Source organism: Crinia signifera, chromosome 3 (assembly GCF_055691185.1).
Source record: "Crinia signifera chromosome 3, ASM5569118v1, whole genome shotgun sequence".
In the NCBI taxonomy this organism is placed as follows: Eukaryota; Metazoa; Chordata; class Amphibia; order Anura; family Myobatrachidae; genus Crinia; species Crinia signifera.
The window spans coordinates 141620229-141647124 of NC_139219.1; the positions used below are offsets into that span (position 1 = coordinate 141620229).

Sequence of the window (26896 nt, forward strand, 5' to 3'; positions counted from 1 at the left end):
GGGACCAGCGATTAAATTAGATAATTGTGCTACCAGCTATACATAAAGGTGTGGACATATGTATTTTTTTGTGAAAAAAAAATACTTATTTATGGGAAATGTTTCAATATACCTCTCATATTAGAAATGCTCACATGCTTGTACCTGATACTAGTATATGTATGGAAAATGCTGAGCCTAGTGGGCTGGAGAAGGCGCATTACAATCTCATGAATATTTGAAAATGTTTAATAGTGATCAGTTACAGATGCTTGATTTAACTATACAGTAACAGATTTAAGACTTACAACCTCTCCCTTTTACGTTTTATAGGATAAAGCATATTTTACGTTCATGACCTCTCAAGGGCTTTCTTCCTAATTAAATAACCCAGCCTAGCTTTTTAGATTAGACATGCTCTCTCTAAAAGAGTATGGTTAATTATTACCTGCAGTGTATATTGAAATATATATATACAATTGTATATTGCTTCTCCTGCTCAGAAGCACTTATGACGTAGTGTTTCTTCAAAGGAATAAACTTGTTGCCATAGATCAATTCAAGTTTTGTTCTAGTTATTAAAAAAATTTGTAATCTTTTTTAACATTGGTAACCGGTAATGAGTTATGTGTGTATTGCATCAGATAAAATACTTCCCTGTAATGCAAGTAAGTCACAGTTTTAGAGACAGGGGTGTTTGTCACTCGCACAGGACTGTCCTCTGATATTAAAGGGACATTACTAGGACCCCCCGTGAGTAATTAGTAAAGTACTATGTCTATAGTATAGACTTGGGAGGTGTGCTACCACTGGACAACAAAAATGTATACAGACACAGCGTTTCAGAAGAAACAAGAAAAAGATTGTCCCTGGTGTGGTGCACCTGTTACAAAAATAATGATACAATAATATTTAACTTTTAATTCTTTATCTAAAAACTTGCGAAATATAAAAAACACAGATAACACTAAATAAGAGTGATAGACAAGGATAGACAAAGAGTGATAGACTAGTGTGAGGATACACCCATATTTGAATTGAATTAGAACAGACGACAGTGTGTCGCCATCCAGCCACCTTTTTTTAACACACCTATTCTATCTTTTTGTCTATCACTCTTATTTAGTGTTATCTGTGTTTTTTATATTTCGCAAGTTTTTAGATAAAGAATTAAAAGTTAAATATTATTGTATCATTATTTTTGTAACAGGTGCACCACACCAGGGACAATCTTTTTCTTGTTTCTTCTGAAACGCTGTGTCTAAGTCACAGTTTTACTGTTCTACCTAAACAGCAAGATATAAGGATACTGTAGCTTGTAAGCCTGCAAGCAGGGCCCTCCTACCTCTGTCGGTTTTTTACTACCCTGTTTTATCAATGTTTCCAGTTGTTAAACACAATAGAATATGCTGCATTATATAAGAAACTAAATAAATAATATGCAAGCTGGCTACTTCATACACTTCATTTACTCCATCTAAATGTGTTATCAAAGTTCAAATCAATGCTTTAACAAGCAATTTTTAGTATCGTTGCGAAAATAACCTTACTGCTCGGTGTACATGATACTTTACTTTTTATACCACTGGGGGTAGCTCCTGTATCTTGTGGTTATTTACAAAGTTTCTATGTTCTGTCAGCCAACTTGGGGACACCATTGTTGGCTAGCTGAAAAATCCAGACATACAAATTTAATAGGGTTTTTCCACTTATGCCAGTTCAGATTTGTTCGAAGTCGAATCTGCATCCAGGGAAAATAGTTGAAAACACATGGAACAGCAAGTAATTCCCCGATACACGTGTTTTTTTTTTGGCAGTCTAAAAATAGTCACTTGGAATGAATCGGCTTTGATTGAAAATCTGCAAGAAGTGCAGATTTTCAGACTGACCGAAAAATCCGTACATATTGAATACCCCTTCATAGCCCACTACACAATGGGTTGGTGATACTGAACAGGACCTAGGTTCATGATAGGTGCACTGTAAGTCATGAATTGTGTTGTATATGATTTAAGAACCAAACACTGGTAAGGAGTGATGCTTGGTTGACCTGACACATTTTCACAGAAATATTCATTACACCATTGTGAAAGTGTTGATTTACCCTTGATAAATGTGAAATGACACAGTATTTGTTGTAGTAAGAATTAATATAATAGATATTTGACCATGGGAATAGTTCACCTCTCCAAGTAGACAATGGGTATAATGGGTGCCAACATAGGGGGCATTCAATCTGGGATTCCAACTGTCTGAACGTCCTGATCAGACAGTAAAGTCCGTAAATTGACACCCTTCAATGCTGTTATTAAAGGCAGCATTGAATTGGTGAGTGCTAATGTCGGGAAATTGGTGAGTTTCCTGTCAGGAAATATTTCCGAAGATTTAATACCCCCATAAACTACTTATTTTTGGTTGAATCCATTTCTCATTTTGTAAGCTGTTCTTACTATATAATTATAGGACAGCACGGATGGTGTAATGGTTAGCATTACTGCCTCACAGCACTGAGGTCATGGGTTTGTTTCTTACCATGGCCCTAACTGTGCGGAGTTTGTATATTCTCCCCATGCTTGCGTGGGTTTCCTCAGGGTACTCCGGTTTCCTGCCACAATCCAAAAATATACTGGTAGATTATTTGGCTCCTAACAAAAATTAACCCTAGAATGTCTGTGTGCGTGTACATGTGGTAGGGAATATAGATTGTAAGCTCCAATGGGGCAGGGACTGATGCGAATGTTCAAATATTCTCTGAGAAGCGCTGTGGAATATGGGTGTGCTATATAAATAACTGGTAATAAATAATCAATAAATAAATCTTCCCACACTATGGGACTAATTCACATTCTTCTGTCTGCTTTAGGGTGATAATGTGTTAATAAACACATATAGCGGTGTTCTGAAAATCTCTGACTTTGGTACATCCAAGAGGCTTGCTGGTATCAACCCAAATACGGAAACATTTACTGGTAAGGATGAATGGCAATTGTTTATGACAGCAAATTCCAAAATTCATAATAAGAAAATTAATTTAATTGATAAATACACCTTACCTGTTCCAATTGTTAGCATATGTGACCAAATTCCATATATTAAGCATCAAGTCACGCTTCTTTTTCTTTAGAACAAAACTTGTTGGTATGGTTTTATAAGAGACTTGTAAGCAGAGACAAGGTGGGACAATGCACTGCCTGACTAATGTTCATGTGGCCTGCCTTATATTCTTCTGCTACTAGTTTATAGTTGTTTCATTGTTTGCAACATTTCCTTGAATATTGATTCAGACCTATCTGCTATTGGAGTTGCTGTATTAGAATCAGCATGTGGTGACATAAATAGCAGGATTGCCAACATGTAGCTTAAAGTACCCACACATAAACAACTAACAAGTACAAATATAGTTGAATGGATTAAGAAAGGAAAAAGTAAATCCCTTCAATACCAATACAATTGATTAGATCTCAAGGTGCCCATACATGGTACGATCATTGTATGCATTTTGGTCTAGATCGCATCGCAACCTAGTTCAAAAAGTATGCACAGCACATACTTTTTGAACTGTGTGATGGGATGTGTGTGGGAGCACCCGCAAAATGCACCGTGTATGGGCACCTTTAGAGATCTAAAACACATCCAGTTTTAAAAGGGATTAAAATAAATCTTCTTAGTTTTGTAATACAAAAGACAATAATGAAGTATATGGAGGTGGAAGTATTTAAATATTTTTGGCGTGATAATTATATTCCCTTTTTAATTTATTGCTGCTGGGGTTATTCCCAGTTATGTCCTGATAAATGAATATACAGTATAGAAACATCAGTCAGAAGTGGAACTGGATCCACGTGTTAGTGAAAGCGTCATTTACATATCTATGTACTAAGTTTTAGTAAAACAAAAATACAGTTTGTAATAATTGTAAAATCTATATGTTTCTAGGCAGTAAAAAGTCTAATTTGACCAGAATAAGATTTAAGCCCTGTACACACACATCAATTTGCTTTTGATTCGATTTTCTATTAGATCTGTATTAGTATTATCAACCATAAGCTGGCGTATACCTATCCAGGATATGATCTATCTCATCCATCTACTAGGGCTGAGAACTGACTAAATACAGATTATACATATACATATCAGCCATGCAGCTGGCCACACGTTCAGCAAGAAATCATTGTGTACAATCCCACTTGTGTCTGACCACACCCATACAGCACTGGCCACACCTCCTCTGCTTATCACAATAGGCATTTAATCATTTTGAACACCGGGACCATTTGGTCCTTAATCCTGCCTGCAAGGTTTGGGGAGATCATGTATGCACCAATGGTTTTGATATGCTTTTATTGTGTCAATTAATATATAAAAAGTGTGCATTCAAAATACAATAATTCCCATTTAGTGATTTAATTAACTTACTTGTTATGAGAATTATGGGAAGGTCAATGTGTGAAAACTACTTGAATGGATCCTTTGTTCTGATCAGCTCAAAAACCATGACATGTATGTTTGAAAATATTGCTGTTATTAATTGTGTTCAGTGGTCCTGTTGCTTCGGTTGGTCAATATACAGTGATTATATAAGTCACCATGTGTAAATTGATGCAGTGTTGTTTTTCAGGCACTCTACAGTACATGGCTCCAGAAATAATAGATAAAGGACCAAGAGGATATGGAAAACCTGCAGATATTTGGTCCCTGGGCTGCACAGTAATAGAAATGGCTACAGGAAAACCTCCTTTTTATGAACTAGGAGAACCACAAGCTGCCATGTTCAAAGTAAAGTTATCTTAAGCTTCTGATTATATATATATAGCACTGGTTTCCCTATCCTATTGATTTGGTCCTGGACCACCAACCTGTGGCACCCAGTTTATGAACCACTATAAGAAAGTTTGTACATTTTGGGTCAGATTAATTAGTTTGTACAGTTTGGGTCAAATTGCTTATAACATATTGAGGTATTAATAAGACACCATTACTTCATTTCATTAAATAAAAATTCACCTATTCTTCTCAGCATGTTATTTGTATCCTTGGGCCAAACGCCCCTAACCTGCTATATTCCAAATAAATGTACACTAGCAGAATGCAGCCATCAAGTGACTGGATATTCTGAGCATGTGAATTACCATCTTCCCGTTTCGATCAGCTTTTAATGGGCATGCGGTCCTGTTTGCGCTGACATACCCAGTTTATTTTAAGATGGTTAAAAATACTTAATCTGCATTTTTGGGTCGCCCAATAGTAAGTGATATCACTTGGATGGGGTGGTTTTCAAAAACATTCTTAAATCTTCTGCAGATCTGGTTATTTTATTGTATCATAATGTTTTCTGCACCACAGGTCGGCATGTTTAAAATCCATCCAGAAATACCTGAATCCATGTCCGCAGAGGCGAAGGCTTTTCTACTGCGGTGTTTTGAGCCAGACCCGGTGAAACGTGCCACTGCTGATGAGTTACTTATGGATGATTTCTTGAAGGTCTCCAGTAGAAAACGAAAGTCCCAGCTTAAGCTATCGGGTAACGAACAGACCTATTTATTTATTTATTAACAGTTTATTATATAGCGCATACAAATTACGCAGCGCTTTACAAAGCATAGTTCTGAGCAAAAACACATAACGAATACAGCCCAAGACAGTTTAGGACAAGTACATGGTAAATATGGATAGTTGCATCAGGGGACAGGAAACTGAAGCAATCATCAGGGTGGCAGTGGTTTATATATTCTAAGAAAGGCACAAAAGGAGAGAGGGCCCTGCTCATGAGAGCTTACATTCTAAAGGGGAGGGTTAGACAGACAGGGGTGACACAGAAGGGAAAGAAATGGGAATAAACAGTAGGTTAGGGTGAGAGATGGTTAGGTTTTATGCAAGAGGGTGGGAAGGGTCAGCTTAAAGTGCCCATACACTAGTAAGATTTATCTTCAGATCTGGCTGGTTGGAACAATAACGTTGTTATGGATGAGTGACAGTTTGTCAGTTTTCCAGCATTTCCAAGCAAATGGTCATCTGTCCTTTGCTCTCATCCATAGCCAGGTTTTTGTTCTAACCAGCCAGATCTGCAGATAAATCTGCATGTGTATGGCCACCTAGTCCTTGATATTTTAAGTCTAAAAAAGCGCTGGGTCATCCAAGAGTAGACAGCAGAGGTACAGTTGGAGATATGAGTGAGGATAGAGGGAGAGTGATCAGGAAAGGAGTGGTAGATTTCAGTATTATCAGCATAGATGTGATAGTGGAAGTTGAGTGAGAAAATAAGCTCACCCAGATAGGACATGTAGAGACAGAGAAGAAGAGGGCCCAGAATAAAATTTTGGGGGACACCTATCAATGGAAGAGCAGGTGAGGTGAAGTCATTAGAGGTACAGCTTGGCATTTTCAAAACTGACAGTGCAAATACAAGCATTAAGAAGTGATAGTAAAAGTTGTTTTCAGCTGTAAAAATGATAATATTATGGTTGAATAGCCAGATTAAGTAGCCAGGAGTAGTATGTTGTGAGAATGAATTGAACTCACTCAAAGTAGTCTTTGGTTTTCTCAGTTGTTATTTCTGTCCTTCTGTTTCACTTCAGTGTAACGCCAGTATAACGCGACAGTTAAATTATGCCGCACTTTAAAAATGATGCACTTCAAAACTATTATGCACACAGCTAAACCATGCACACAGCCTATTCGGCCCACAGCCTATGTACTGATCTTTAAATGCATCTGCACTCATTAATACTACTTTCAGACCGCAAATGCCGTGTTGCACACGGGATTAGGACACGGTTCCCATCCCCAGAGCAACACGGCAATGCGGTCTGAAAGTTCCGACACGGCATATTGCCGAGTCGGTGACGTCACAAGGGGTGGAGCTGGGCGGCTGCGCATCATCGGGGGCTCGGGAGGAGGCAGTACTTGGAGCTGACAGTGCTGCCTCCTCCATACTGTGAACGGGACACGGGTCGCTCGACCCAGGCACCCGTTCACACTGCACTTGACACGGGTCATAGCCGTGTTTAATCCTGGTCATTACCAGGGTTGAACACCCGTGTTGCTCGACCCGTGGTGGCCTTTTCAGACCGCACCTTGACCCGTGTTGGGGCCGTAAGAACACGGCAATAACCCGGGTCTAGAGTGCGGTCTGAAAGCGGTAGAATTGGACTCGCCCCTCCCAATCCCAACCCCCTACTACAATGAATGGTAATAAAAGTTGCTTACATAAACATCCATGCATTCCAAGATAGCATGTGTCACTAAGGGCAGTATTCAATGTAAAATATTCTCCGTGCATGGCGAGAGATTTTTTCTCTCGCCATGCACTCTCCGTGTTCCGGAGCCTCCTGCTCCCCCTATTCAACGTGTTAAAGACTCGCCGCCACTCGCGGCGAGTCTTAACCCCTGCAGCGGACGAGCGTCCGCGGCAGGGAGCTGTCAGGGAGCCAGGGGACGTAGCAGCCAAGAGAGATTAAAGTCTCTCTTGGCTGCTGCAGGGGATATGGGGTGGGGAGCAGGGCTCCCCTGGACCCAGGCAGCACAGGCTGCCCCCCCTATAGCCAGCGGGGGACCCAGTATTCACTGTACCCGAACGTGCATCGGGTGCAGTGAATATATGAATATCTAATGAGCAGCTCGAGCGCTCCGGCCCCCTGCTGGCTGCACTGTGTACAAAAAAAAAAAAAAATGTAAAAAAATATTTTTTTTTAAAATTAAATATATATTCATGTGCTATAGGCACATGAATAAAAATAACATGGCCCTTCACAGAAAAAAAAAAACAGATTTTTTGACACCAAAATTAAAAAAAACACCCTTTTAGTTTAAAAGTTCACATTCCTGCTCTCCATCAAAAGATGGAGAATTTCTACACGGAGAGAGACGGCGAGAATCACTTAGAAAGACGGAGAATATTTCACATTGAATAGGGTGGCTCTCCACCGCGTGAAAAGCACAAACTCTCCAGAAATCACAGCGAATTTTTCTCATTGAATACTGCCCTAAGAGTTACCTATGACAATATCAAATCAATCTAGGATAGAGGGTAGAATCATCTGCAGCCCTGACCAAGTATGTAGAATGCTGGTTACCTTGATGAGAAGAGAAGTCAGTTCATTCAGAATAAGCTGAAGATATGTCTAGAACGCCAGTATATATAAGATATGTCAGACCTACCAATATTCCTATATCACTGAATGAGTGGAAAACAGAAACTAAAACATACAATGACTGCATGTGTTGTACACCACTATTTTTATTGGCTAGTGCAAACCCCAGTTGACCCATAGTTGAATCTGCTAGTTTTTAGTATTTCTAGGCATTGCATAACTAAATCAGGTCAGAACTTGCAACTGTACATGCATCTAAGCCTGAGTATATAACTATGAGCAAGTACGGGTGATTTAAAATCATTTACATCTCAGACAAGTGTTCCTTGTCTGAGATGTAAATGCGGGCTATTCAGAGGTGAACCTATGCAGAGATTCATCTGATTTCAACAGGTTCTTTTACACAAAGGATATGGCTGATTTTAATGCTGTTAGGGGTGAAGGCTATGTGTGTGTGGGGGGGACTGTATTATATGTTTGTCTTAAGCATGATTCCTCATTGTATAATTGTGTATGAAAGCGTATTTTTTTTTTTTTTTTTGAGAAAAAATTTTTATTGGATTTTTCAAACAGTACACACAAACCAAGTAAAGACTTAAACAAAAGTAGTAATTATTAGTACAATTTGTTCATGGATGAGTGGTCCAGTTAACAGGTCTATAAGACAAAGTCTAGATAACGTCATTTGAGGGACCAAGAACTTTATTCAGGTATGTACTTAAAATGGTAGATTTGGAAAAATAGGGATTTGGTTCGGAGAAAAGAGAGAGAGGACAGAGGGTACAGGGATGGGAGGTGAGAGAGAGGGAGACTCCTCAACTAGTGGGAAGATAATTAAGAGGGATGGAGAAAAGGAGGGACTGGGGATATATGAAAGCGGTTTTATTGCACATGTTTAATTTATTTTGTTTATTTTTTTTTACAGCCCTCTCTCCGGGATCAAATGGTAAGACACTCTAATATTATAGACAACAGTACTATATAGCAGTACAAACTAGGAATGTGGAAAGCAAACTGATTTTTCTTATATATATACCCAGGCATTTGCAATCTGTAAGCTCCTCGTGCGACCCAGTTTATTGCTGGGTTGCTGACATCACATAGGACAGGGTGGAGTGGTGGCATGTCATCGGGGGTGGAGGCAGCACTAGAAGCTGACATCGCTGTCTCCCCAATAGAGTGAATGGGACTTGGGTCGCTCAACGCGGGTTACCCATTCACACTACACTGCAATCTGGGTCAGAGCCATTTCAACCCTGGTCATGAGCAGAGTTAAAATGCTGGGTTGCTCGACCCGGGGTCGCGCCTCCACCCAGGCTGGTGACACAGCAATAAACTAGGTCGATAGTGTGGTTTGAAAGGGGTAATATAAGAATGTTTTTTTTTTAAATGACTTAAATTCCTTAAAATTACTTGTATTCAACCATGGTAAATTTTTGGGCTGGTGAGAAATCAGCATTTTTCATCCATTTTTTTTTTTTGAGGGGGTGGGGGGGGATTCAACTATTCAATCCCTGTGCTGTAAAAAAAAAAAAATAGCATGAGCGAAAATGTACTCAAAAATGGGCAAAAACATCCATGATTGAATACTGATAGGCGAAACTTTGCCATTTTATTCGCAAAAAAAATTGGCTTGAAAACCACCCACAGGTGATATTGAGATGCATATAAATGTCACAAAGAGAATTATTTATCTGTACTTCTTCTTCCTATGCAGAATATCTGAGAAGTATATCATTGCCAGTCCCGGTGATGGTGGAAGATGCAAGCAGTAGCAGTGACTATGGATCAGTGTCACCAGACACTGACTTAAGATCAGAGCCTTTCTTATTTAAAACCAGAGCTAAATCTTGCATCGACAAGGAGGTGAAAATTCAAAGAAGTTTATTTCTTGGGTGAGTGTTGAGTGTTAAAGTGTTTTTTCTTCAGCTGACACATAAATCTTGGCGAAAAATGTGAAATACTGTACATTTGAAACGTTGGTTTAGGAGTGCTTTGTGCGTGTCATTATTCTATTATTGGGAGTGCCGCCATCCATTCTATCTCAGGAAGCTTCATTGCCATTCCCAGGAGGGCATGCAGGTTTTCTCCATTAAACAAAGTGCCGGCCACACATGGACATACATACATACATACATACATACATACATACATACACATATATATTTATCTTTTCGAGTCTAGGGGCTACAGAAAGTCTCTTTCAGGCTGTTCCTCTTCAAATAGCACATTTACCAATAAGCCCCTCGCTCTATTTTACTCTTTAGCCTCTTGGGTTGCTGGAAAAGAAATCCTGTCTATCCACTGGTGTACAGCGGACATCTTTTTGTAGCCTGCTATGGGGGCAGCCATTTTTGTTAGCTCCTGCTGCTGTAAGCCTCTAGCTGAACAGCGGCATGGGTAGCAAGAGCATGTGGTACTTGTTTCCTAGCACGGCGCCCGTCGGGGTACATCGCATACTTTAAGTTAAGGTACTTAAGGCATGTGATGGACCCGATTTTCTGTCTTTAACTAGCTCAATTGCCGGTAAAAGTGAAAATCGCATTGATCGCGGCCCCTAATAGGGGGCCCCGATGCGACCGACGCAATCAACGCGATTTTCCCATAGGGAACAATGTTAAATTAATTTTAAAGTGAAAATCGGGTTGATCGCGTCGATCGCGGGCCATTATAATGGCCCACGATGCGATCAACCCGATTTTACATAGGTGACAATGTTAAATGGGCCAATATGGCCCATTTCACATTGAATATATGTAAAAAGTATGGTTAAAGCCCCACCAATTTTAACGCCACCCCGGTATTGACGCCAACCCGAAGCGTGAAGGTATCCGCGCCCCCTCGCCGGGCTCGCCACGCTTCGGGCTCGGTGGCTCGCTGCGCTCGCCACACTTTCTATTCTCAACACCACGCCGACGTGAATAGTGGGGGTATGAAAAGGTCGGAGGACGTGTACCGCCGCCTCTCGCCACGCTTCGGGTTGGCGGCAATACCGGGATGGCGTTAACAATGGGGGCCATTTGAAACATCAGGGGGGGTTTTCTATGAAAATGGGGTGTTTTGGGGTATGTTACATTAAAATCAATGCAAAATCTGGTCTCAGGGACCATTTTACATTGATTCCAATGTAAAAATTGCGTGCATCGCATGCGATTTGGTTGGCATGCGATGCGATCGATGCGATTTTTCCGACATGATGCTTACAATCAAAATCGGTGGCGTAGAGCATAGAGCATCCTATGCATGTGTCAGGCAGCCCTCAAACACTTAAATTGCACTGGTCTGGGAGGCAGAAAGCACCCTGAGCCCAGCCCACCACTGCTCAGCACAGCGATTTGCCAGGGCCAGTCTTCTCCAGGAAGAACACTGGCCCTGAACGATTAATATCTAGCATGCTAGATATTAATTGTGCACATCGCTATGGCCCCTACATACGGAGTGATGTAAGGGCATTTTCGAAGCGATCTAGGGAGACTGCTTATAAAATGCCCTAAATCGCTACATAGGCCCCTGTTGCCCTAAAATCAAGAAAATCTGAGATCCCAATCAGCTTTTTTTTTTTTTTTTTTTTTTTTTTACACAAAGATAGGGGAACTTATCCCAGAACCTATGTATTTTGGACAAAAATAGAAAATCTTTCAGAAAAACTGACTGTAGCCTTACATTTCACAAACGGTGTTGATTGAAGGCCAGTCATCTGCAATAACTACTGACCAGGTTGCAAAATTGTTTTGGTTTCTAGCCCTGTAGTTTATTCAACACAGCACACTGCAAGTGTGTGACAGCAGCCTCCAACTGGAGGTGGAGTGCCTTTTTTTTTTTTAAACCTTCTTTATAAAAGACAGTGTGCAATTTTCAGTTTAACATGTATTTCCTTCATCTTTTCTGGTCAAGTATGAAAAGATGCCACCCGTATTTGATTTACTGCTGTTTATTTAACATTAGGATCCCTGATGAGCAATTTGAAGATCACAGTGCTCCTCCTTCTCCTGAAGAAAGAGATTCTGGGTTCTTCATGTTGAAGAAGGACAGTGAAAGGAGAGCCACCCTGCATCGGATTCTCACCGAGGACCAAGACACGGTGGTTAGGAACCTGATGACAACACTTAGCCAGGTAACCTTATAATGGCATTGTCATTTTAGTAATTGACACACACACACACACACACACCTCCAGGCCTGGTAATAGTAAAGGATGTGGGGTAGGTATATTACTGTCCAAGTTGTGCACATACACAGTCCTACCACTGGTTCCTTCACTCACATTCACATCATTTGAAGTTCATTCTATCAGAGTTTTCACCCCTTTCTCTCTGCGTGTCGCAGCGATCTATCGCCCACCTGAGCTTCCCAAACATCAATTTCTGGAAGATTTCTCTGCCTGGCTCCAACATCTTCTGACATCTCCACAATCATCATAAGTGATGTCAATATCACTATTGACAGCCCACTTTCTCCTCATGCCTCTCTAGGCTTCTCCCAAAGGTCTGACTCCTCTACTCACAAGGAGGGACGCTGCCTTGATCTTGTATTCATTAGGCTATGCTCTGTTTCTGAATACACTAATGCCCCATTCCCTCTCTCGGATCACAACCTTATTACCTTCTCAACCTCCTCAATTTCTCCAAACTCTATAATACCTAAATCATGCAAGCCTCTTCTAACCCATAGAAATACTAATGTTATTGATTTTCAACAACTACCTCTGTGCAACAACTGCGCTCACCCATTTCTACACTTGCCTGTCCTGAGACAGCTGTAACCCACCTGAACCAGACTCTACAAACTGCCCTGGATGAAGCTGCTCCAGCTACTCCTCACAATCCACATAGGCTTAGATGCCAACGGTGGCACTCTAAAATAACAAGACACCTGCAAAAACTATCACATAGATTTGAACATCAGTGGTGTAAATTTCAAAATCCAAGTGACTTTGTCACATTTAAGGCTACCTACCAGTCCTATCGTAATGCTCTGGACACTGCTAAACAAACTTATTTTCAATCTCTCTCATCTCTTCTCATGCCACTAACCCCAAGCAACTTTTTAATAAATTTAAATCACTACTTTTCCCTCCTTCACCCTCCCTACCTGCCAATATCAGTGTGCAAGAGCTTGCTTACTTCTTCAAGGATAAGATTGCTAAAATCCAAGATGAAATGGCATGCTCTGCCTCAGCCAGTGATTTACTTCCGTTCCTGAGCCCTTTGCCACTTTCTCCTCATTTGTATGTAGTATCCACACTTTACTCCTCTTCATACTCTACTAACTCTCCTTATGATCCTATACCCTTACAAGTCAGTAAAGCTCTGTCTCCTGTGCTTATCCCAAGCTTAACTAAAATCTGTAACCTCTCTCTCTGGTATCTTTCCTTCTCTGTTCAATCATGCACTTGTTACTACCATTTAAAAAAATTCAATCTCCGACCAGGATTCTATTTGTGTGGAGTTTGTTGTTCCCTGCTGTTGTGGGGTTTTCACGGTCCTAGGTTTTCCTCCACTACTCCAAAAACATACCAGTATGTTACCTGGCTGGTGACTATAATGGGCATGTGTTAGGGAATATAGATCATAAGCTCTTATGTGAAAGGGACACACTATTTAATGAATTAAATAATTAGTGTGAATTCAAAATATTCTCTCTATAGGTCACTGTAGAATATTATAGTTTTAGAAATAAATTATATAGTATTGCCATTCTTTTAAAACCTTTTTTCATTTACTTTTTCTTGTGCATTTACAAATTATTACAATCCTCTCATCACTGATTTTTACAAATAGTTTTACTAATTTACATAGATAATTGGGAGACTTACTATTGCATGTGCTATTACCTTCTGGGATGGTAAATTGTATGTGTATAATTTTAATAGGGTGCAGAAGAAACCAACTTAAAGTGGGAACATGTAACAACTCTGGTGACCAGCCTACGGGAGTTTGTTAGGTCTACTGACCGGAAGATCATTGCTTCTACTCTATCAAAACTGAAGCTGGAGCTGGACTTTGATAGTCATGCTATCAGTCAGGTGCAAGTAGCACTTTTTGGTTTTCAGGATGCGGTGAGTAAAAAGATGTCAAAGGCTAGCTTTATCATAAAAGCAATCCCATGATGTGTACTCTATTTATGAATTAATGGCTGTTAAAACAAAATATTATGTTTTTGACTTTTTTTTAATGCATTTGTAGGGCTGATTATGGTTAGTGTGGTAAGCACTAGCAGCTGCAACAACCTTATGCTGATTTATGTAAATGCTGCCAGGTGTGTTTTGTGTAAATAGACACCTCCTGTATGTTTGTGTGATCCGCTGTAGTGTCCAAGCATGTTGCTTTGGATCACTTTTCCTCCACCACTTAAGGTGCGTACACACGGGTGCAATTTCAGCACATATTGCCTGTGATTTGTGTGTGCTGCGTGTGCAGCCCCTGATGGTCGCTGGTCGCAGGAGCTTGCTCCTGCGATCAGCTATTTCCCTGCCTCTTCCCCCAGCAGAGTCTCCTGATTATCAGCGACCATCTCTGGTCGCTGATGAACAGGAGAGACACTCAGCAATATATTGCTCAGCAATATATTGCTGAGCAATATATCTCCCCCGTGTGTACGGGGCCTTAGAGTTCTGTGTGGACTGCATCCTGATGGCAAAAGGCATAGATGTTATTTGCTAGTTAATGTCAGCTCAGGATGAAGTTGGCTAACCGTGGCATGTGTTATCAGCTAAGGTAGAGAGATTTCACCTGATCATTTTTAGGTCAAATCTTTATGTACATGTAAAAGGTTGATACCCAGAGTACCACCACCAAATAAAGGTTGTGGTCTCATTGGAATGACCTCATGGGCCAACAACATTTGCATCACTTTTGGGGCATGTCCAGCATTCTGGAGATGCTGGACTTGTCTGCCTGCACTGCTGTCTCCTACACTATGACAGGTGCACAGAGTAGCACTTGGCTCCTACACTATGATAGGAGACAGGAGTGCAGCGCAGCACTCGGCTCCTTTGGAGCTGGCAATTTGGTGCACCCCTGGAAGAGTAAACATAGGTGCAACCTGCATCCACCCAGTAATGCCAATAAGCAGGTGCAAGCATAGTAATTGTTCGCTCGTTAGCTTAGTAAATTAACTCCTTATTCTTACCTTGGGTACACATTAGATGACTTGTTAACTATATAATATCATTAATGTACACTAGTATGGGATGGTTTGACCTGATCCTGCCGGAACGGGCTGAGAAATCGGGCCACATTGGATGGGTCTGACATCCGATCTGATGCGCTGTCCAGTGCGCATTGGACTGGATTTGAAGGTTGGACCTTCAAGCAGGTATAACCTCTGACTCGGACGCCCCTCACGGCCGCTGGGAACAGGGTTGCATGCGATAAATCGCATGTGAAAGGACAACAAATGCGATGTATCACCTTTGCAATTCTGTCGCCCGGGAAGGTCCCAGGCCACTCAAGGGGGATCGGATGGTCATACACTGCTGCAATGCTTCGTAGTAGTGTATGGGCAGCTTTAAACGCCTGGACAAACAAAATAGTGCAAACACAATGGGCAATTTTGCTAACTATTTTGTCCATGGAGTATGCGTTTGTTAGCGATATTTACAAATATTCCTGCATGTTCAAAGATCAGAAGTAGAGACCAACGTCCGTTGTATAGTGCGTACACACTGGAATGTTTTTGTGCATGTGTACACAAAATAGGGCATCTTCACAGCTTATGGCTGGCTGCATGACATGCTCATGTCTCTCTCAGCTAGCCCAGGTCCGTCTGTGGCCGGAACTTCCCGTCAAGTCATCGAATTATAATGGGGGCACAAGGGCTCAGTACCCCTGGGCCCCCCTCTATCTAGGGGCCTCCTGTGGTTGGCATGTATTTAAGCTAATGGTTTTGTGCATGGGAGTGGGGTAGTGCGGCAGCTTCACCTATCTGCCAATGTGACAATGATTAATGGTGCTGAGCATAAGGAGTCAAGGCACACTGACTGCACAAGTGTGCAGTGCATTACTGGGAGTTGACTAAGTCCCATAAGACTTTGCACAAGAGGTCAGAGGCTGAGTGGCTTGTGCTGTGCTCTGCTTGGTGGAGCTCATCATATGCTTCTCAGGCCCATGAAGGATAGCAGCAGCAGCTGCCTTGTTATGGGAGGGTTTTTAATCAGAAGCAGTGCTGAGCCTGTCAGGGCTCCTACAGAGTAAGTTACAGAGGGACAAACGCAGGCTTTTCATGCGGTGTCTGCAGTTGACCATTGACCAAGTTTATACTGCTCTTACTCTGTAAGTGTAATATTCTCCCGTGCAGTTTTCATCAAGTAATGACAAGTAGGAGGGGGCCCCCCTTTCTAAAGTGCCCGGGCCTCCCGAAGGCTTAATCCAGCTCTGATCGGAACTTCTGTCATTTGCCAGATGAGCAGTCTGGCCCTGGTTCTTACAGATCTAAATTAGCAGTAGGTTTATTGTAGCACCCTTTATTATACCATTGTCACAGGCTGTCTGCAGTATGATAGAACTAAATCTAATTAATATGTTGTGCACACACTTTTCTCAGTTAACTATTGAGCTGGTAAATGTCTTACCACAGTATTTATAATATAGAAACAAATGTGAAAAATAGAACTGCGCAATAACTGGGAGATAATTAATCAGTAATAAGGCATTTATTAATATTTGTCTCTAATAAATGACATCATAAAATCACATCAAACACATACATGGGTAATAAAAGAAAAAGAAAACAATTGTTATAAACAAGGGGGAATAAGCACAACCGGTTGTGGCTATATGCAGCATATGAATAATATATTAATTAAAAGCTAATTATGTTAGTTAAGCATGCATTTTCCCGAAGACTGATAATAGTCAGTGGATTAGAATGACTTTGCTTAGCTGAAACAACTTGTTAGTAAGCAGTCTATTGACGGTTTAGTAGTGAAACTTGCTTAGAACCATTGAGATTTGCAGGTATTGATTGATCTGAGATATATTAAGAACTGTCCAAGTTTATATGTCTGGCCAGACACTTTATAACAGGGATACCCTACAGATGACACCCGTAACTTCTCAGGCCTCCCAGTCATTGGTGCTGAATCACCTTTGTGGTACATCTTTATCCGGAGTAGCCTTGAGATGTTGTGGCGTAATTGCGTTATGTATGGTATCCCTCTGATGCATTCATAGAATAGAGCCACCGATTCGTTTCCCCGCCTCCGCGGTATCAGCGGCTTTGTCAAGGAAAAAGGTTGTCAACATTTGTATACAGCATAATGACCTGTAATATTTACCTTATATAGGAAATTATCAATTTATTTGTTTTACAAAACATTTTTTATTTGCAAGTATATAACACATCTGTGCGATGCACATCTCTCACAGAGATGTTGGCACTCAAAGGGTTAATAAGAGTCTGGAGGTGAGCTTTTAAGGTGAGTGAAGGCCCCCAACCCTGCAATGTGTGGTGTTAGCTGCAGACCAGGGGGGTTGAAGCCTCTGCTGCCAATAGTAAATGAGGGGGAGATTTATTAAAAATTGATCAGGGGCATATGCGCTATCCCCATGCGTTTCACCTGATCTGACACCCGCGATGTGGGTGTTGAGCGTGCGGTGCTATGGGGAAGGAAGGCTAACGTTTATACGTTATTGACAAATGTGAGCCTGGCTCATACCTTATTTATTAAGGTCCCAGTTGGCCACGCGCTCCTCCTATTATGTCCTGTACATAGATTTTTCTGTCGCTGGTCCAAAGTCACATTTTTTTTTGTTCATTTCAAAAAACTTTATTGTGTCTCTTCCCGGCTGACACCCGCTGAGTACGTGCAGTCGCAGGGCACCCGGCCGCACGGGATGGGGGAGCAGTGCAGCTGAAGGGGCAGGCCACCGGGTATGACAGAGGAGAAAGGCCCCTGAGGAGACAATGCCACACTAACAGCTTCCCTCCTCAGCGTCAGCACGTCCCCACCGCCCGATGGCTGTATCTGCGCGTGCGCCAGGTACACATCACGAGACAAGGTATCCGGCACATGCGCAGTACTTGGCAGCAGGGGGGAGCGCACATCCGTTATGGGAGAAAGCGTATCCCCGTCGGGTGGGGATAACGTACTCCCATAACCAAAACGTAAGGAATAATACATTTGGGCGAACTGGGGGGCTGCTTCACCACAAAAAAGTGGTGAAGCGAGACTAGCATAATAAATCTACCCCTGAATCTCCAAAAACAACCTTAAGAAAAACAAAGTAAATAATCACCAAAAATATATCTTCCAGAAATACAGTAAATGTAGTTGTTTTTTTTTGTTTGTTTGTTTTATGCATTTGGCATAGGTCACATTAAAAATGTTTCGCTTAACTTATTTTAAAGTAAATGCATAATGGTCTTTAAATTATTAGTACATTCTTTGGAACAGAATTTATTACCTACACAATGTGATCCAAGCACAAGGATCCCCCTGATACTGTAGCCCTATCCTAGCAAGATTGTATTTAGCTATTGGAAGGAATAACACCAACAATGTAATATGTATTTAGGGTCACACGCTACTATGACCACTTTAGTGACTTTTACTTTTTCCTAAAGAAGTGCAAAATATGCTGTCCAGCCCTGCTTGCAAATAACTTGATACAATGCCCCTATGAGCCTGTGCTTGATCCATATTGACTTGACTTGATGTTATAAAAAATAAAGGCTGTAAGTGACCTAAAAAATTACCTCTTCAAGAACAGCACTAGATATCGGTGAACTAGCACGTGTTATAACCATGATGCTATATAATTACATTTTTGGGGGGTTGAACAAGTGTTTTGTATCACTTGTAAATTTGTTATTGTTTTAGTTTTGCCAGAAATGTAGGGGTATCCTTGTAGCTGCTGTAAATTACGGCAGCTAATAGATTCCCCGTGGCTATCCAATGATCACGGAGCACACGGAGCAGAATGCCAGATAAGCAGCACCAGGAGACCCATTTTGTCAGCAATAATACATGGGTCCAGGAATACTATGTGTTATTGCCCTGATAACGGGTCATTTACTGCACATTAAAAATGTGGTATAATTGGACAGTGCTATAGTACTATCATGCCAAAAAGCCAGATTTTTGCATAAGTAAATAAGTGCAATAGGATAATTCCAATTAAATTGAAAATAAATTGGAGCGAAATATAAAGCAGCATTGACTGGCACTAAAACATTATTATTAGCATAAGTGGAAAAAAGCCTGGTATACTACATTATGTGTAACTATATTGGTACCATCTACAGTTTCTAGTTTCTACTAGAAATTTACATACCCTAGCAGAATTTGTGATTTTCTGGCCATTTGTCAGAGAATATGAATTTCTTTCACTTATGGTTAGTGGTTGGGCACAGACCTTTATTGTCAAACAGGTGTGTTTACTCTTTTTAAATCATAATGACAACAGAAACTACCCAAATGACCCTGATCAAAAGTTTACATACCCTGGAGATCTTGGCCTGATAACATCCACTAAAGTTGACACAAAAAGGTTTGAATGGCTACTAAAGGTAACCATCCTCACCGGTGATCTGTTTGCTTGTAATCAGTGTGTGTGTGTATAAAAGGTCAGTGAGTTTCTGGTCTCCTGAAAGACCCTTGCATCTTTCATCCAGTGCTGCACTGATGTGTCTGGATTCATGGGGAAAGCAAAAGAATTGTCAAAGGATCTGCAGGAAAATTGAACTGTATAAAACAGGAAAGGGATATAAAAAGATATATCCAAGCAATTGATATGCAATTGAGATATATCCCAAGCAATTGAGTGTTCAAACTCTAATTATGAAGTGGAAAATGATGGATTCTGTGGAAACCAAATCACGGTCAGGTAGACCAACAAAAATTTCAGCTACAACTGCCAGGAAAATTGTTCCGGATGCAAAGGAAAATCCACAAATAATTTCAGCTGAAATACTGGACTCTCTGAAAAAAAGTGGTGTGGTTGTTTCAAGATGCACAATAAGGAGGTATTTGAAGAAAAATGGACTGAATGGTCGAGTCGCCAGAAGAAAGCCATTACTACGTATTACTAATCCATTACTACACAGATGCCACAAAGCATCCCGCTTACAATACTCCAAACAGCACAGAGACAAGCCTCAAAACTTCCGGAACCAAGTAATTTGGAGTGATGAGCCCAAAATTGAACTTTTTGGTCACAACCATAAACCTTACATTTGGAGAGTTCACAAGGCCAATTATGAAAAGTAGACCATTCCTACTGTGAATCACAGAGGTGGATCGCTGATGTTTTGGGGATGTGTGAGCTACAAAGGCACTGGAAATGGTCAAAATTCATGGCAAGATGAATACAGCATGTTACCAGAAAATACTGGAGGAAAATTTGCACTCATCAGCCTGGAAGCTGCGCATGGGACGTACTTGGACGTTCCAACATGACAATGATCCAAAACACAAGGCCAAGTTGACCTGTCATTGGCTACTACGTAATAAAGTGAAGGTTCTGGAGTGGCCATCTCAGTCTCCTGACCTTAATATCATTGAGCCACTCCGGGGAGATCTCAAACTTGCAGTTCATTCAAGAAGGCCCAAGAATTGACAGGAACTGGAGGCTTTTTGCCAAGAAGAATGGGCAGCTTTACCATCTGAGAAAATAAAGAGCCTCATCCACAACTACCACAAAAGACTTCAAGCTGTCAGTGATGTTAAAGGGGGCAATACGCGGTATTAAGAAATGGGGTATGTAAACTTTTGATCAGGGTCATTTGGGTAGTTTCTGTTGTCATTATGATTTAAAAAGAGTAAACAGTTGTTTGACAATAAATGGCTTCACCCACCAACTAACCATGAGTGAAAGAAAAGTTTGAGTCATCATTCATATTCTCTGACAAATAGCCAGAAAATGACAAATTCTGCTAGGAAATGTCTACTTATGAGCACACCTGTATCTCCTGTTGTCTAGAACACTATACTCTCAATACAATTACCCACAAAGTCGACAATTTGCCCTTGCAATGGTGTGTTAATGTCACCAAGAGCACTTCAATTTGTCCCCCTCCTGTCCCAATCTCACTTTGGATTTAGGGATTTTTGTAAGCAATTCTATGGGGCAGCACTGTAAGTGTGGCACACAGACAGACTTAATCACACTCATAATGAAGTCGGAGCTAATTTGAGTGAGCCTTACGCATCACTTAACACTCATTAGGGGTAATGATCAAGCCTTGTAAAATGTGAATAAATTGATCATAGCTACCAACCAGCTAATAAATATATTCAGAGGTATACTGTACACTTGTCTGGCAGGTGTACAGCCTTTCCATATTCTAAAATGAAGAGGTGTAGTAAAGCACAGCTCAGGGTCAATTAAATTGTGCAGGTTGGTGGTTGGAAATATACAGACTGAGGTATATAATATTAGCCTCAATAATTTTTCTCGCAAAGATCCATTTTGAAAGAATATCACTCTGGATAAGTTCCTGGACCCATGTGTGTTGTTGCAGCTCTTGGGCTGATTATCATGGAGCCATAATAAGTGTCTGCTGTTGGGGCTAATTGGATATCCCTCTAAGTGAAATGACCTACAAGTTATATTACCATCTACCTCCCTGTCCTATTTAATTGACCCTAAGCTGGGTGTACAGTATTATACCTCTACAACTAGTTTGCTTCTACCTATCATTTAATAGCTGGTACTTAATTGCTAAAAGCTGATTGGCTACTATGGACAATTTCTCTACTCTTTATTAGGTTTGATAGATTTCTCCCATAGGTATTTGTGCACAGTTTGCTGTGAGTGCTGGCACAGAAAAAGAGGCTGCTTGATATACAGTAGGAGGTTTTTCTTTAATGGCCATTTATCTCGCTAGCAATGTTCACCCTCTTCTGTGTAAATGGGTGCCGGAGGACTGACCAGCAGTCGGGATTCTGACAGTCATTACACCGACATCGGAATCCCAACTTCTAAAACCAAGACAGACGTGCACCGGCTATTCTCCCTCATGGGGATCCACGACCCCCATAGAGAGAGAATAGAATAGGTGGCGGGCCATTGTACCCGCAGTGTGGCAAGCGGAATGAGCCCGCATGGGGCTTCGTTGCACTCGCCATGCTGTCTGAATCCGGGCAGTCGGGATTCCGACATAGGGCTAATGACTGTTGGAATCCTGACAGTCTGTGTGTTATACCACACCTGTGTAAATAGCAGCCTTTTCTCCATTATTTGCCATCACTTCTTGCCCACCTCCCATTATACTCCTGTAATCACTTTATGCCAACCTCAATATTATTGTTGAGGTTGGCCCCTTGTAATAACAAATATGGGGCAGATTTATTAAGCTTGGTGAATTGAAAATGTGTTGAGTGGCTGGTGGTACTTTATCACTGGCCACTCAACGGTAAACTGTCATTTTTTAAACCCAACCTGTAACTCACCAGTAAGGAGCCGTTTGGCTGGTGATCGATTACAAGCCACTTGATCACTTCACAGAGTTTAATATATCTGCCCCATGACTTTTATACTAATAGTTTATTATTCTAAATCATAAGTTGATATAAATATTTTGCTTTAGTGAACAGGGAACTAAGGACTAAATTTACTAAGATGGGAGCTGTATTGAAAATGTGATTTTGCCCATAGCAACCAAAAAGATTATATTTATAATCTTCTAGAAGGTGCTAAATAAATAAGAAATATAAATCTGATTGGTTACTATGAGCTACATCCCATTTTCAATAGAACTCCCATTTTGGTAAAGTTACCTCATAGCTTCAGTTTGCCACAAGAGGCTCATTGTTACTCCAATATTTCCAAATTTCTGTGAAGTATCAGCTTACTGGTTGTATTCTGTGTATCCAGGTCAACAAGGTGCTTCGAAACCACAACATCAAGCCTCACTGGATGTTTGCTCTAGACAGCATTATTCGCAAGGCCGTACAGACAGCCATCACTACATTAGTTCCAGGTACGTCACTCACACACCCACATACATAATGAGAGATCTTTCTGTTCTATAGTGATACATTGTCCAGCCTTGTAGATGAATACATATCTGAAATGGCGGTGGCAAGAATGTTATAACATTAGTTTTGTCATTATGGAATCTCCTGCCTGTATAGTTTCTGTAACATTATTAGTTTGTGTTTAAAACATACAGGCTATATTAGTCTTTACAATAACAGTATTTATTTATTTTCAGTTATAATGTAATTAGCTAGTACATTATCTGAGCTACAGGTGTGTATATGTGTATGTATGTATAAATATATATATAATATATATATATATATAATGTGTGTGTTATATTATATTTATTTATTTGTTACTTGTTGTGAACTTATTATTAACATTGTTAGTATTACTTTATTTATTGCAACTTGGATGTACTAACTGCTTACACCTCCCCCATATGCCACCATCACTTACTGCTTGGTGTAGTGCCTGTATGTTGTTGTAATTCCATTCTACAGTATAACACACTCTCAACAACATCACCTTCCCCTCCAACTTTGGCTTGTGTTTTAGACTGGTGTTCTTAAGTGGAAGCATTGTATGTAACTCTGTAAATATGTTACATTGCATGCCCCAGTGCAATGCTGATACCAACAAATATGGTAAAATGTATACATAAATAAAAGTCCATGCGTTGTGCCTTGACCAAGCGTTTCTGTTTAAATTGATGCCAATATAAATATAGCACGTCTTTATGTAGCAATATACAATCTAATAACTTTCTGTATCCATAGAATTGCGGCCACATTTTAGCATCACCTCTGAAAGTGACCCAGCAGACCAAGATGATATTGAGGTAGAGGAAGAACGAAATGCACACACTATACCTGAGGCCAGCGAGGTGCCTAATGTAGTGAATGAAGATAACGTACATACCTCAGGTGTAAGCACCCTCAGCTCCACTGTTTCCCATGACTCTCAGAATGTTCCCAGGCTACTTAGCATGCAACTGGGGAGACTAAAGATTGAATCCAATAGGTAAGTCTGGTTCATTGTGTGGGGTTATGAACATTCCTGTTGATAGCAAATTTACAGTATTTTTTATTAGTTGTGTTCTCTAAAACTAAATAAAATTGTCATCACTAATTCAAATTCAACAGCAGTCCCAACTTAATTTACAAATCTGACAGGTTTTTTTTTTCTTTTAAACACTTAACTGACAATTTTTTTCCTTACAAAACTGTCAGAAATTGTCTTATTACTTATTAAAGTTTAAGACCGTATATGTAATAAAATATTAAAATATTTTGTTAAAAAGAAAATCATTTATTAACGGTACTTTAAACTTTATAATGTCCCCACATTACGTGAAAAGAGGGTGGGCGACCCGCACCATGTATACTGAATTTTGTAGATTTTAATGTACAAATATGAATGGAGATAAGCCCACCAATGGGGATTTATTATATATAAATCACCCCCAAGTGGTTGAGGGTGCCGTCAACTGATTTGATATATATAGAACGCAAAAAAAGAGAGAAAAGCAAATCAGTTTATCATGACGCACTCCTCATTCATAGCGTCCAAAAGGACCTAGGGTAGCCTTGAAAAAGCCGACAGGGCGAAATGCGCATCGGCAGTTTGTTCTGTTGACCGTTAATGTGTTAGTCAAATGTATTTTAATATTATGTCAAATGTCATGTTATGTCCTGGTTGCATAGCGTAATACCGGCTCACTGAGACCACCCCGTGCAGCACCTCAGCGTGTATCTCTAGCGCTGACACGCAGAAACAGTGTAGACACCTGATCCCCCACAGCGGGTGCAGCGAGCCGGGATATATTCCCCACACGCTCCGGTGCGTGTGCACCACAGACGTGTTCTTGTATTATGGCTGGCATTGGGCGGAATAGACCACAGTATCAGCATTGTGCCCAAGGACCCAGCCTCAATAGCGCTATGAATATTTACTAGCGCATGTATCTAATAGATAGACTGGTGCTTACCACATAGCGCTATTAAGCGCAAATAGTGGAATATATATAGCATCAGCCAATACAAGATTGGGAACGCTATGTAATGTGAATCTGCATAAAGCTTTATCAGTTCAGTTACACTCAGCACGACTTACAGTAAATTGTTAATCCTGTAATTCAGTATATTTAAGCGATACGTCTGATAAACAACCTAGTGCATCCATATGCATACACACCAGGACATTATTGTGCCAATCTGCACTAATGTGTATGTAAAGTGACAGCCAATATACTGTATCCATAGGCAGTTCACCGGGCCATACGGCAGGCCATGACCTATATGTTATTTACACACCATATAGGCGTCATGTTTAACATAAGTGTAACACTGTATAATTAACTTGTTTTCGGATCACAACTGAGGCATTAAACAAGGATCTGTGCACAGTGTGCTTGAACACACAACACAGACAGCAGAAATATTGCAAGATATCTATGTGGTAACACTATCATGTATCTTGCAAGGAGCAACATACATTGAATTGTTGCGAAGGGACACTTTAAGTGTGGATAGCAGCATAAATAAACTCCCCATATAAGAGGAGATTACGCAATTAACCAAAATAAAACACACAACACGAGTGGACATTTGATTTGAGATTGGGAATAAAACCATTTAATATATACATTTGTACTAAGACTACATATACTAAACTTACCTGCATAATAAGCGGGATCTATAAATTAAATTGAGCAACAATCTACAACAACGGTTAGCAGAGAGTCATTTTTAATCTTTTATAAACTTCTTTCTTTCTATATTTCATATCTTCTTTATTTTAAATATTTTCGCCACTGTAATCCCTGATACAGGGAAACAGATTATCGGGTCAAGCATGATTAATGAAAATTAAAGATTATTACTGTAATGCATGATGGCCTGTAAGTGATATTAATAATAAAATTAAAATAAAATATACAAAGTATTTACACTCATTAAAGAAATTGCACAAATTTCAGTCCTTTTGGACGCTATGAATGAGGAGTGCGTCATGATAAACTGATTTGCTTTTCTCTCTTTTTTTAATGTCCCCACATTAGAAATAGATCCCCAGTGGTCCTAAATACTAATAATTGTAACCCCCACGTCTCCTTACTAGCACAAGAAAAAGGTTAGGGTTAAGCTGTCCGATACTGGGGTTATGCATTAGCGGGGAGGGGGATAGACTGGAAGGTATGTATTCTCACCTGACCCCTGCCAAGATTCTCTACATTAGGATTCCGGTGCCTGTATTCTGACCACTAGCATCTCCTCTGCAGGTCATCCGTATGGATTCCCATTTTTCAGTGTGCTTTAAATCTGTGATGTAATTATGACAATGTTGCATTTTAATGTTGCCATTTATGTGATATAAACAACATATGTTAATGTCTGTATTTGGATTGAATAAATATTAAAAGTAACTGGTCAAAACATAGTTTAGAAACATAAATTTACATATTTGTGAGATAATGTGATGTCCAAAAGTGATAGCTTTATTGGCACGGTTTTGAAAAGCAGAGCTACAGTACCATGAGAAATTTTGTATTGAAAAAAAGAGGCCTGCTCTTCCCTCTGTGTACCTCCAGCAGCCTCTCACCTTCCTCTGTGCCTGGGTGTGGTATAGGGTACCGACAGTCAAAATTCCAACAGTCATAAGCCCAAAGTCGGGATCCCGACTGCCCTGACTCAGACAGCATGCTGAGCGTAATAAAGCCCTTTGTGGGCACGCTGCGGGCACGGTGGCTCACTACGGTCGCCACCTATTGTATTGTCCGTCTATGGGGGTCGTGGACCCCCATGAGGAGATTAGCGGGTGGCCGTCGGGCATCCATCTGTCTGAGTTTTGACAGTCGTGATCCCGACGTCAGGTAAATGACTGTCGGGACCGCGTCCGGCA

General features: G+C 40.6%; 1 protein-coding gene across 1 annotated transcript in view; it reads left to right on the top strand.

The window, feature by feature from the left end:
• MAP3K5 (mitogen-activated protein kinase kinase kinase 5) overlaps positions 1 to 26896 on the top strand; it is a 159621-nt gene that overhangs the window by 121438 nt on the left and 11287 nt on the right. The window contains exons 18-26 of the mRNA XM_083176623.1: positions 2843 to 2948; positions 4598 to 4755; positions 5323 to 5500; positions 8995 to 9015; positions 9787 to 9964; positions 12015 to 12183; positions 13942 to 14127; positions 22889 to 22994; positions 23776 to 24019. Of these exons, the coding sequence (XP_083032749.1) occupies positions 2843 to 2948; positions 4598 to 4755; positions 5323 to 5500; positions 8995 to 9015; positions 9787 to 9964; positions 12015 to 12183; positions 13942 to 14127; positions 22889 to 22994; positions 23776 to 24019 (1346 nt within the window). The remainder of the gene's footprint in view (positions 1 to 2842; positions 2949 to 4597; positions 4756 to 5322; positions 5501 to 8994; positions 9016 to 9786; positions 9965 to 12014; positions 12184 to 13941; positions 14128 to 22888; positions 22995 to 23775; positions 24020 to 26896) is intronic.